This window comes from Neomonachus schauinslandi, chromosome 16 (genome assembly GCF_002201575.2).
Source record: "Neomonachus schauinslandi chromosome 16, ASM220157v2, whole genome shotgun sequence".
Taxonomy (NCBI): Eukaryota; Metazoa; Chordata; class Mammalia; order Carnivora; family Phocidae; genus Neomonachus; species Neomonachus schauinslandi.
In genome coordinates, this window is record NC_058418.1 from 13,513,693 (window position 1) to 13,526,057 (window position 12,365).

Genomic DNA, 12,365 nt, shown 5'->3' on the forward strand with positions numbered 1-12,365 from the left:
AAAAAGGCAAATACCGTATGATTATTCCTCTTATAGGAGTTACTTAGGTCAAAATCCTACAGACAGAAAGTAAGAGTGGTTAGTGGGGGCAGGGGGGAAGGGGTTGGGGAGTGACTGTTTTACTAGGTGAAAAGAGTTTTGGAGATGGATGGTGGGGATGGTAGCACATGAATATATTTATACCACTGAACTGTACACTTACAAAGGTTTACGATGGTAAATTTTTTTAAAAGACTTTATTTACTTGAGAGAGAGAGAGAGCACACAAGCAGGGGGAGGGGCAGAGGGAGAGAGAGAAGCAGACTCCCCACTGAGCAGAGAGCCGGAAGTGGGGCTCCATCCCAGGACCCTGGGATCATGCCCTGCGCCGAAGGCAGATGCTTAACCGACTGAGCCACCCAGGCACCCCTTAGGATAGTAAATTTTATGTTATGTGAATTTTACCACCAAAAAAAAAAAAGAAAAATGGAGAAAAAGAAAGAATTAGCCTCATGGAACAGGCAACAAATAAAAATAAAGTAGATTTCTGAATTTAAAAATAATAATAAACCAGTAGTCAGGACTTAAAAACAACATGATTTTAAAACAACAAAAAAAAAAATCAAAGAAACCCGCTATTCCTGAATTACATTTACTACGCTCAAAAGAGATAAATAAGTTTCATAGGCAGGAAATGGGTAGTCAGGATTTGAACCCAGATTGGTCTGTGTCTGCAGTCAGGGCACCCACTATTTCTCATCGGGGGCTCTTTTGGGGATTTGGGGCAGGACAGTTCCTTGTGGAAGGTACCCATCCCACGCAATGCAGGTCACTGCGCATCGTCCCCTTTAACTAGTGCTGCGTAACAGACTGCTCAAAACACAGCGACCTAAAACAATAACCTTTATTTTATTATTTCATGGCTCTGGGGATTGGCTGGGCTCCGCTTGGCTTCGCAGTTCTTAGGGGCTCGCGTTCAGCGCCGTCTGACCATGGCTGGGGCTGGGTCATCGGAAGGCTTATTCCGCTTATCCCCCGCTATGTCTAGCCCCTGGAATGAGACTCGAACAGCTGGGGCTCTCCAGGCATTTCTCTGCCTTCCTTGGCTCTCTTCAGGGCAGCCAGACTTCAGTGGTGACTCGGGCTGTGGTGTGTGTGGCGTGCAGCTTGCTCGGCCTTCGGAGAGCAGATTGTGGGCAGCGCTCCAGCTCCACAGTTCGGGGACTTGACGTTGGTAGCTTGCGATCAGTCATGGTAGGTGTATTTACCCAGACGTCAGCAAACGCTATGAACCCAGATTCTTTTTTCCTCCTAGAGGGCTGATTGTTAAACGTTTAGCAGCACTCCACCAGACTCAGGGCTCCCAAGGCACACATCCCGAGAGAGTGCAAGCGGTGCTGTATCTTCTTTTATGACCCAGCCTTGGAAATCCCTTAGCAATGTCACGTCTATGGCGCTCTGAAAGTTGAAGCGGTCACAGAGGTCTGCCCGTGTCAAGGAGAGGGGAGTGGACAGTGGAGAGTGGCCAAGTCCTAGCAGAGCATGTCAGATAGGCTACATTATTATACCAATTGTGGTCTGCATAGCATTGTGGGTCCTGGAAACTGTATACCATTAGCATCCCCCAGTCACTGTGCCAGCCAATAACATAACTGCCCCCCCCAAAACACACAGTCCCAAACAGCAGGGCATTGACGTGCCTTATGTATCCCATACTGCCCCAGCCAGTGGTTGGCATTCAGCCCTGTGGACATGGTGGCCACGAGCTCCTTATGGCCCTCAGCAGAGCATCCCAAACAAGGATTTTGTATACTCAGGGCTCATAAGGTACATCCCTTGAAGGTCCTTGCTCCTTGGTGAAGCCTGTCTGCCCTCATTTTGCGAGGGGGCCACCCCAGCTCCAGAGATCCCTTGTTTGCCAGTGACCAGAGCAGTCTTAAGGGGAGCCAAGCAGGGGAACCACACTCCAGTGAGTTTCACGTCCATGACAGGCAGACTGATGGACTTGCTATTAAATGGCAGCTAATTGGGGCGCCTGGGTGGCTCAGTCGTTAAGTGTCTGCCTTCGGCTCAGGTCATGATCCCAGGGTTCTGGGATCGAGCCCCACATCCGGCTCCCCGCTCCGCGGGAAGCCTGCTTCTCCTCCTCCCACTCCCCCTGCTTGTGTTCCCTCTCTTGCTGTCTCTCTCTCTCTGTCAAATAAATAAAATCTTTAAAAAAATAAATGGCAGCTAATTATTAATGCAACTAAGAACCACTTGGGGGAAAAAAATCACACCCTGTTTCTTAAGTCTTATAACCAGTCACCCTGTATCAGGGTAAAGGGGGGGGTTCCGCATTTTGCCATGTCCATGGATCACTAGCCTGATACAGGCGTCTTTCTTTTTTTCTAAGATTTATTTATTTATTTTAGAGAGAGATCAAGCAAAAGCGGGAGGGGCAGAGGGAGAGAGAATCTCCAGCAGACTCCATGCTGAGCGCGGAGCCTGACACAGGGCTCGATCTCACGACCCTGAGATCATGACCTGACCCGAAACCAAGAGTCAGATGCTTAACTGACTGCGCCACCCAAGCGCCCCTTAACAAAACCTTAATCAACTTATTTAAAAATAATAACAGCTGTCATGAGTTGAGCACTTACAGACATTAGACAACATAACAAGCATTAGATCATTGAAGTCTCTTAACCCAGGGCAACCTCCCATGATCATTTTGCCCATTAAACAAGATGATGGGATTCTGTGAGATGCCCCAGTTCCAGTGCTCAGCACAGTGGCTTCATAAGGGCCCAATAAATGTCACCAGATGAAAAAATTGTAGCTGAAAGGCTGTTCATCATTCTTTTACGATGTGTAATAATAATAGCAACTAACATAATTTAGTGTTCAATATTAATTGAATATCACTCTTATTTCTGAGACACCAGCAATTTTTCTTAAACATTTTACAAATATTAACCCATTTCATCCTTACAACAACCCCGTAGAGTAGATATGTTAACATCCTCGTTCTCAGAGCACAAGAGATTAAGGGACAAGCCCTTGGTCACAGAACTAGCTAGAGGCAGGGCTGGAACTCAAACCCAGGCTGGCAGGATCCAGCCCCCAAGGCACTCATCGCAGGGCTCTTCCGCCCCAATGGGGAAGATGAAACGAGTTTCTCACTAGATCTGAGCCCAGTCACTCAGTTCTCATTAAATAAAAGTGTTTCACCTTCCTGTGCCTCAGTTTCCTCATCTGTGGAGTAGGTTTGTGATGATTCGTTGGTTCATTCACTTAACATCTCTTCATTGCACACGTATTGTGTGGGGGGCACTGGTGTGGACACTGGTTATCTAGTATGCCAAACAAGCCCTCATGATGAAGAAGGTACTAAGTAGGGGCGCCCGGCTGGCTCAATCAGTAGAACGTTCGACTCTTGATCTCGGTGTCGTGAGTTTGAGCCCCATGTTGGGTGTAGAGGTTACTTTAAAATAAAATCTTAAAAAAAAAAAAAGGTATTAAGTAAATTATATATACTTTTGTGTGTGGTGTATTAAGAGGTAATAAGAGCTTTAGAGAAGTATACAGTAAGGAAAAGAGAAGGGGGAGTAAGGGGTGGTCATGAGCTCCTAAAATAAGGTGGCCAAGGATGGTCTCATGGAGATGCTGACATTTGAGCGAAGACTTGAAATGTGGAGGTGAGCATAGAAATCCTCTGGATCCAGGTGGAAGGAAGAGCCTGTGCAAAGGGCCTGAGGTGTGGAGGCTCGTTTGGCTGGGCAGAGCAGGTGAGGAGGAGATGAGAGCAAGCAGGTGATGGGGGCAGACTGTGTGGGGCTTTGTGGGCCACAGTGAGGACTCTGCCTTTATCCTGAATGAGGTGGAGTCCCGGGGGGGGTGGGGGGACGGTTCTGAGTAAGACAGGGATAGGACCTGATTCAGGTGCTCATACCGGACCTGGCAACTAGTGAGGAACAGACAACCCGGGAAAGAAGCAGAGAGACAGTGATGGCCCAGGTGGGAGGTGTATGAATGTGCAAGATCCCCAAGGGAGTGAGTGGTGATGGAGAATACAGGAGGTTCAAACACCAATCTTTGACATTTCAGATCAGATGGAGGATGAACAGCCAAAGAGACTCACTAGGAGCCACCAGGTGAATGGGAGGGGTCCAGAGGGTGTGGTGGCTTGGAGCCAAGTGAAGAGGGAGTAACCCTCAGTGTCAGTGTTAGTGTCAAAGTGAGGACTGAACCCTGACTTTGACTTAGCACCAAAGGGGTCATTGGTGACCTTGACATTACAGGGTGGGGGCGGGGGGGAGGGGCAAAGCCTGATTAGAGAAGGTTTAAGAGAGAACAGAAGTAGAAAATCTGGAGGCAGAGACTAGTGACAACTTTTTTGAGAAGCTTTACCGTAAAGAGAAGCAAAGAAATGGGGCCATAGCTGGAAGGGGTGGGGGTGAAGTCAAGAGAGGGTTTGTTTCCAGACGAGAGGGATGACACCATGTGGGCTGCTGAGAACGATCGAGTGCAGAGGGGGATTCCAAGGCGCAGCAGACAGCGACAGTTGTGAGACTGTGTGACCTGGAGTGGGCAGAAGGGGTGTGAGCAGGTCACACAGAAGGCTGACGTTTGCAGGGCAGTCACCGTGGGAAAGCCAGAGGCCCCAGGGCAGGTGGGTGGGTGGTAGACAGGGTGGTAGGCACCTGTGAAAGTTCACTTCTCATCGCTTGTAATTTGTTTCTGCAAAATAAGAAGCAAAGGGAGAATGAAGAGGTGGGAAGAGGTGTGATGAGCTAGGGGCCAGGGGAGAGAAGGTGTTAAAGAGTTATCTACAGAGAGGAGGAGCCTGTGAATAACAAATGTTATCTGATTGTCAGGCAGCCTTCCCGGCTTGAGGGTCAAGTTCACAATCTGGAAGTGAGACCAGCCAGTGGAGTTGTGTGTTCTTCAGTCACCTTAAACTGGGTTCAGTCACCTTAAACTGGGTATAGCCACAGGACAGGCGGAGGGCTGGATTGAACCAGGGTCACGTGTTGGAGGAAGCCAGGGACAAGGATGTGGGCAAAGAATATTTTTAATGGCTATCGAAGTAACTTAAGCTGGGTAAGGAAGAAATGAGGACTTGAGGGCTTGAGGGGCCATGAAAAGGAGGTAGACACAAAGGGTGGGGGACCACAGTGGGCTGGAAGGATCGTGGGGGGGTCTGGGGCACTAGAAGGAAAGAGCTAGAGGGAGAATGGGTGAACGGTGGAGAGTGAGCTCCCTGAGTTGAGGTTCTGAAGAGTCTGTGGTTATGGAGACAAAGTCTAGGTGTGACCATGGAAGGGAGAGGCTGAGAGGAGAGCAGGTCAGGGAGCAGAGAGGCAGGTGGCGGAAGGAAGGATCATCTACTTGGATGGGGAAATTGCCAGGAATGTTGGGAAGAGCAGCCTGAGTGTCAGGGAGCCTGGAGCTAAAATCATGAAGCGGGGAGTGATCTGATCAGCAGGTAATGCACAAGGCAGGGTGGTGAACTATACTCTGAGGACACGGGAATCATAGCTGGGGGAGTTTGGGGAAGGAGGGAAGAATAGTCTGGAGGCTTGGATGGGCCACAGGGGAGCTGGGTTTTGGTTAGAGCAAGGCGACAAGAATGTTCAGTGAAGAGATTTCATGAACTGAAGACAGGGGTTGGGACAGGTTGGGGTATGGGGTGGAGATGGCTCCGTACTTGGGTTTGTTGGTTTTTTTTTTCTGTGCTCATGATCATACATGTAAAGTGCTTAGCTTGACACAAATGCACCGGCCAGATATAGAAGCCGTGGTTAGCAGTCCTGGGGGAGTCCTGGTCAGACCAGGGCCCTTTCGCTCGAGGGGGAAAGGTGAGAAGCCGATCGCCCTCAGAGCCAACTGGCAGTAACTAGGTGCCCGGGGTTTCACGGGCCGTGGCAGTCCCCCGGCCCCCCACTGGAGCTGGTGGGGTCGTGGTCAAGCCGCAGGGACCTTGCGGCCTGGGAGAGGTGAGGGAGGCCGAACTGCCCTGATCTGCTGACCCCTCTCACCCCGCAGGACTCCGGAGGCCGGAGATGGGCGCCCGGCCCTCGCGGCGACGGCTGCCCGCGGACCCGCCCCTAGCCTTAGACGCGCTGCCCCCGGAGCTGCTGGTGCAGGTGCTGAGCCACGTGCCGCCGCGCGCCCTGGTGACGCGCTGCCGCGCCGTGTGCCGCGCCTGGCGCGACGTGGTGGACGGGCCCACCGTGTGGCTGCTGCAGCTGGCCCGCGACCGCAGCGCCGAGGGCCGCGCACTCTACGCCGTGGCCCAGCGCTGCCCGCCCAACAGCGAGGACGAGGAGTTCCCGCTCTGCGCCCTGGCGCGGTACTGCCTGCGCGCGCCCCTCGGCCGCAACCTCATCTTCAACTCCTGCGGAGAGCGTGCGTGCCGGGGGCGGGGCCGGGTAGACCAAAGCGGTGTGTGCGGCGGGGGGGGCCGGGCCAGGCCGAGTGGGCGTGGCCTGGATGCATGAGACAGGGCGGGGCCAGGGCAGGGAGCCAAGGGGCGTGGCCAAGGGAAGAGGCTATTGGGAAACTTGCCAGGCGGGGCTGGGAAAGAGATGGACTGGGTGGGAGGGCCCGGGTGCTGTGGGCTGTGGAGGGAGACGAACTGGGTAGGCAAGAGAAGGACGAGCCAAGGGCCCTGGCGGGAATGACGCGGGCTGGGACTGTAGACTCAGTAGGCGGGGAAAAGGAGGGAGGAGCCAGGGAGGACTGAGGAAAAGCTGATTGGGTGCTGGCGGGGGCGGGGCTTGCATAGAACTATGAAGCCACCCTGAGAGCCTGTGGGGAGGGGGAACTGAGCGAGTGGGCGGGGCCAAGGCAGGAGGAGCCCGAAGGCTGTGGTAGGAGAGGGTGGGGCCATGATGGCACGAGCCCGGGGCGGGGCCAGGGAGAAGCCGAGTAGATTGAGGGGCTGAAGGGCGGGCTGGGGGCGGGGCCGAATGGGGCCGAGGAGAAGCTGAGTGGGTGGGCAGGGCTGAGTGACGCGGTCGTGGGGTGGGGCCAGGAATGCCGGCGGTTGGGAGGCGGGGCCAGGGTCGAAGAAACCGGGCGTGGAGCGCCGGAGGGAGGAGCTGGTGGGCGGGGCAAACAGGGTGGCGGCGGGCAGTTCTCTGGGCAGGCGGCAGGTGAATCCGTCGTCTTCAACCCTGTTGTATCCCACAGAGGGCTTCAGAGGCTGGGAGGTAGAGCACGGCGGGAACGGCTGGGCTGTGGAAAAGAACCTAACACTGGTGCCGGGGGCTCCTTCCCAGACCTGCTTCGTGACTTCTTTTCAGTGAGTGGCCCTTGATCCCTGGGGCAAGGGCCCCGAGGAGGGAGAGAAACCCTACCCCTCTGTCCTCATTCTCACCCTCACTCACCTTCACCCTCTCCTTCCCTCATTCATTTATTCAGTCAGTCAAATAGTTGTCAAATATTTGTTGAGGGCCTGCCAGGTGCCAGGCACTGTTTTATATGCCAGAGATACAGGGAAAATTCAGAAATGGGGAATTCAGAAAGGGGGCGCGGGAGACATGAAACACATAAACAGTAAAATAATGATGACAACAAAACAACAAACCTTTAGAGGACTTAGTCGATTCCAGCTGCTTTACATATAATTCTTTGAATCCTGGCAACAACCCTGTGACATGGATAGCATTATCTCCACTTGATAATAGGAAACAGGCACAAAGGGTAGCCAACACCTAATAAATGGTGAAGCTGGGATTTGAACCCAGGTAATCTGGCTCCAGAGCTTCTGAGTCTACAGAGATATCAGAACAGCTGACTGACTGATTCTCTTTATTCTCACACCCCATCCCCATTGTCCTCGCTCCCTCCCCCCATGTTCAACCATTCTCCTGTGGCATTACCCAACTTTCTAGTAGTTGCCAGTATATTAGGGGTGAAGTGATGTCTCACTGATGTTTTGATTTGCATGTTTCGATTTACTAATAATTAAGCATCTCTTCGTGTGCTTGTTAGCTTTTTGGATTCCCTCTTTTGGAAATTGCCCATTCATATTTTCTATTAGGGTTGATATCTCATTCTTGTTGATATACAAGAATTCCTTGTGTATTTTAGATGTTAGCCCCTTGTCCATCCTGGACACTGGGAATCTCCCACTCTACCATCTGTATTAACTGTGACCATGGTGTTCTTTGTCATTATTTTCATATGATCAAATTCTTCTCTTTTTCGCTTTAGAGTCTGTTTTTGAAATTCTGCATGAAAAATCCTTCCCTACCCTTAGGTCCTAACAGTATTCTCTCATAATCACTTCCAGTAACTTCACAGTTTTATCCTTCTAGATCTTTAGATGGCATATTCAAATCAGGGGAGAAGGACTTTTTACAAAGGTGTAGGCAGACCACAAGGGATACTCCATGAACCCCAGGCTAGTAACAGTGAGGGAAAGGGTCATGTCCAGCCCGAGACCTGACAAGGGTAAGGGGAGGAAGCAGTTCCTGAGCCATAAGACAGGGAAGGCTGTGAGAAGAGGGCCCCGTGAAGCTGTGCCCTTTCATGGAGAGACACGGCAGTCCCACGCTGATCCCTTGGGAGGGAGCCGGGAGGCTAAATAACCCGATTTTACTCTCCTCTCGCCCTTCCTTCTCCTGCTAGCGCTTCCCATTGGCTAACCCAGCAAGAAGGGGAGAGTAAGGGAGACCTGTCCATACAGGCAGTACAACCTTAGCCCTTGGGCTTCCACACTTTATTTAGGAGGCTCCAGAATTCCCTGCCCAGTGTGGGCCTCCATTTGTACTCGTGTTCCAGTCCCCACAAATATTAGGGACATACAGGTCGGCCTCCTGGAGCCCAGAGCCTGGTGGAGGATGGTGGAGAGGAGGGGAGAGGCCAGTGGGCATGCCCAGCCCATCCTACATCTTGTCCAGGAGAGCAAACCCCGAGGGGCTGCTTCAGACAGGGTTGTCAGGGGAGGCTTCTTCGAGGAGGTGATTTCTGGGCTGTGGCTTTCTTCATCCCTACACCATCTCCCCTTCCAGATGGTGCTTCAAGAGGCAGCTTGTAGACTTGGTGATGGAAGGAGTGTGGCAGGAGCTGCTGGACAGTGCCCAGATCGAGATCTGTGTGGCCGACTGGTGAGTCAAGAATGGCAACCCACCCCGAGTGCCATCGGGGCTGGCAGCCATGCTGCACGAGGGTTCCTCTGTGCCCCCCATCATCCCCCTGGTCTGGCCGCGGCTACTGTGTGCCCTTCATGCTGAGGCTGAGTGGGGAGGGGATACTCTCACAGTTGCAGAGGCTGGGAGGGGCAGAGCCTTGACGAGCTCAGAGCCCCCCCTTGCACCCTTCCCTGTCCCCTTTCAGCAGGCCCCGGGGTTGTTGACATGGGGGCCATTGACTGGCTTGGTCTGAAACGAGGTACCCCATCTCACGAACTCCACCCTCATCGCCACAGTCAGCATGGACCCTAAGGGCTTGTGGACACCCAAGTCCTCAGGAAGGTTCGGAGCACTGCGCCCTGAGAACTGAGACTCAGAGGGACAGAGTTGGCCCTGGTTCCAGAGCACCCCAGTTCCTTCACAAAGCACTCGGGCTCCTCCTTCCAGGTCTTGCTCCCCCACACAAAGTCCAGGTTCTTCCCTGGGGCTCTGGCTCCTCCCCAGAAAGACCCAGGCTCCTCCTCTCCCAGGTTGTGGTTCCTCCCCAGACACCATCCTCCTCCCCCTCCACGCACACTCATCCAAGGCAAAGCCTCTAGAATCCACCCCAGGAGCACCCAGGCTCCTCCCCGCAAATTCCCAGGGCCTGACTTCTCCATATGCAGCGTGGGGTGTGCGACCCTCATCAAAGTGCAGGGAGGCGTAGCCCTCAGCCTGGTGACCGGGTGGGTGGCGGGGGCATCAAGGCTCACCACCACCTGGCAGGTGGGGTGCCCGAGAGAACTGTGGCTGCATCTACCGGCTCCGGGTCCGCCTCCTGGATGTGTACGAAAACGAAGTGGTCAAGTTCTCGGCCTCACCCAACCCGGTCCTTCAGTGGACGGAGAGAGGCTGCCGACAGGTGGGTCCAGACTGCCTTCCAGACCACCCTACCTCCCACCTGCTCAGATACCCTTCTCAGCCTTCATCACGGCTGGAAGTCTCTAACAATAACAGCCAACAACCACCGAACCCTTACTTCCGCCCGGGTACTCTTCCTAGAGTTTTGCCAACTAATTCATTAGCAGAGCCCCTACTGTGTGCTGGGCACTGCTCTAGGTGCTTGGGAGGCACTGCTAAATCAAAGTCCTTGCCTCTATCCTCATTCTAGAGTCGAGGAAACTGAGGCATGCAAGGTTGTGACTGGCCCCAAGTCACGCTAAAGCACGCAGGGCTCCCTTCACACCCAGGCCGGCTCCCAAGCCTGTGCTGAGTTATCGCACCTATTATCAAAGTAACCTTTGTGGGCACCTGCGTGGCTCAGTCGGTTAAGTGTCTGACTTGATTGCAGCTTGGGTCACGAGGTCGGGGTCGTGCGATTGAGCCTGGTGTCAGAGCCTGCTTATGATTCTCTCTCTCCCTCTGCCCCCCTCCCCCTCCAGCTTGGGCGCACTCTCTAAAAATAATAATAACAATAATAAAAATCAAACTCTTGAGGTGGCCTTGTTTCCTCTTCTGATCTCCTTCTCCCCACCCAACACACATCCAGAAAGATCCCATTTAAAAGTGAGTCAGATCACAAGTCTCCCCGCTTGTAACCCTCCTAGGGCTACATTTCAGAGGAAAAGCCAAAGTTTTATCATGCAGCTATAAAAAGGGATGAAGTATGGACCCATGCTACAACATGGATGAACCCTGGCAATGGGATGCTAAGTGAAAAGAGGCCAGGCACAAAAGGCCACACACTGTAGGGCTGCATGTATAGGAAATGTCCCAAAGAAGCAAAGACATACAGAGAGAAAGCAGAGAGATGAGTGGTTGCCAAGGCTAGGGGGAGGGAGGAATTGGAAGTGACAGCTAATGGATATAAGGCTTTTTTCTGGGCTGATGGAAATGTTCTAGAATTAGTTGGTCATAGTTGCATAATATTGTGAATATACTAAAAACCACGAAATTGTAGTTTTAAATGGTGCATTGTGTTAGGTGAATATTATCTCAATTAAAAAAAATTTTGCAAAGGATAAGAAAAGGCAGAAGCCAGAGTCCTTCCATGGCCCACAAGGCCCCACATGATCTGCCCTTTATCTCCCTGACACCACCTCCTGTTCTCCTCTCTGCTCCAGGACACTTCTACCTCAGGGCCTTTGTGCTGACTGTTCCTCTATTTTTTTTTTTTTTAAGGGAGAAATGTTTTTTTTTTTTTGAAGATTTATTTATTTGTCAGAGAGAGAGCACAAGCAGGGGGAGCGGCAGGCAGAGGGAGAAGCAGGCTGTCCGCTGAGCAGGGAGCCCGATGCAGGGCTCGATCCCAGGACCCTAGGATCATGACCTGAGCCGAAGGCAGATGCTTATCCGACTGAGCCACCCAGGTGCCCCAAGCCTGTTCCTCTGTTTGGAACACTCTTTGTCCGGATCCCCACATGACTCCCTCCCCTCCTTCAGGTCTCTGCTCGTGTTGTCTTAGTGGTGCCTTTGCTCACTCACTGTCCAGCCCCACCCCCCTGCCCCTTATCCCCAGTTGTCTTCAGTGTCTGAGTCCCCTACGAGACCATCAGCTTCACCTGGGCAGGGCCTTTTTGCTTTCTTCACTGCTGTATCCCCAGCCCCTAGAGCAGGGCCTGGGACCCTGCTGGTCCTTGGGGAGTGCCTGTTGAGGAAGGGGAGGAAGGGAAGGGCCCACAGGTCCTCACCCTCCCGCTCTCCTTCCCCATGCAGGTGTCTCATGTCTTCACCAACTTCGGCAAGGGCATCCGCTACGTGTCTTTTGAGCAGTATGGGAGGGACACGCGTTCCTGGGTGGGCCACTATGGCGCCCTCGTGACCCACTCCAGTGTGAGGGTCAGGATCCGCCTGTCCTAGCCGACCAGGCTGATCCAGCCTTCCAGAATATACTGCCATTTGCCGGACATCATCATCAGTCAAGGGCAGCTTTGCAGCTGGGAGTCGGGTGCCTATGGACAGTGGGGGTCCCATGTGGCCCATTCCCGGTGGCCCTCCGGTGAACCCTACTTGCTGCTGCTTCGGCATGGTGGCCCACATGCTGTGCAAGAAACCAGGGATCCAACCAGGCTGCTCACAACTTCCCCACCTTCCTGGGGTGCAGGAAGTTACTCAAGAGTAATTCAGATGTTTACTTTGCTTGCAAATTGTTTTCTTACACGAGTGGATGTTAATTGGTGGACTGAGTCAAAAAACAAAGGCCAAACCAGGATTTGTAACAGTGGGGGACAGTGACTCCTGTCTGCATATTTGTGGGGTAAGCCGACTGCCCAGCAGGGAGCA

The 12,365-nt window shown here is 52.9% G+C and overlaps 1 protein-coding gene across 1 annotated transcript; it reads left to right on the forward strand.

Moving 5' to 3' along the window:
* Nucleotides 1-6,026: 6,026 nt before the first annotated feature.
* FBXO17 (F-box protein 17) lies at nt 6,027-11,942 on the forward strand. Its single transcript, XM_021701097.1, has 5 exons — nt 6,027-6,372; nt 7,159-7,270; nt 8,985-9,080; nt 9,870-10,005; nt 11,799-11,942. The coding sequence occupies exons 1-5, from the start codon at nt 6,027-6,029 to the stop codon at nt 11,940-11,942; spliced, it is 834 nt and encodes a 277-aa protein (XP_021556772.1).
* The last annotated feature ends 423 nt before the right edge of the window (nt 11,943-12,365 follow it).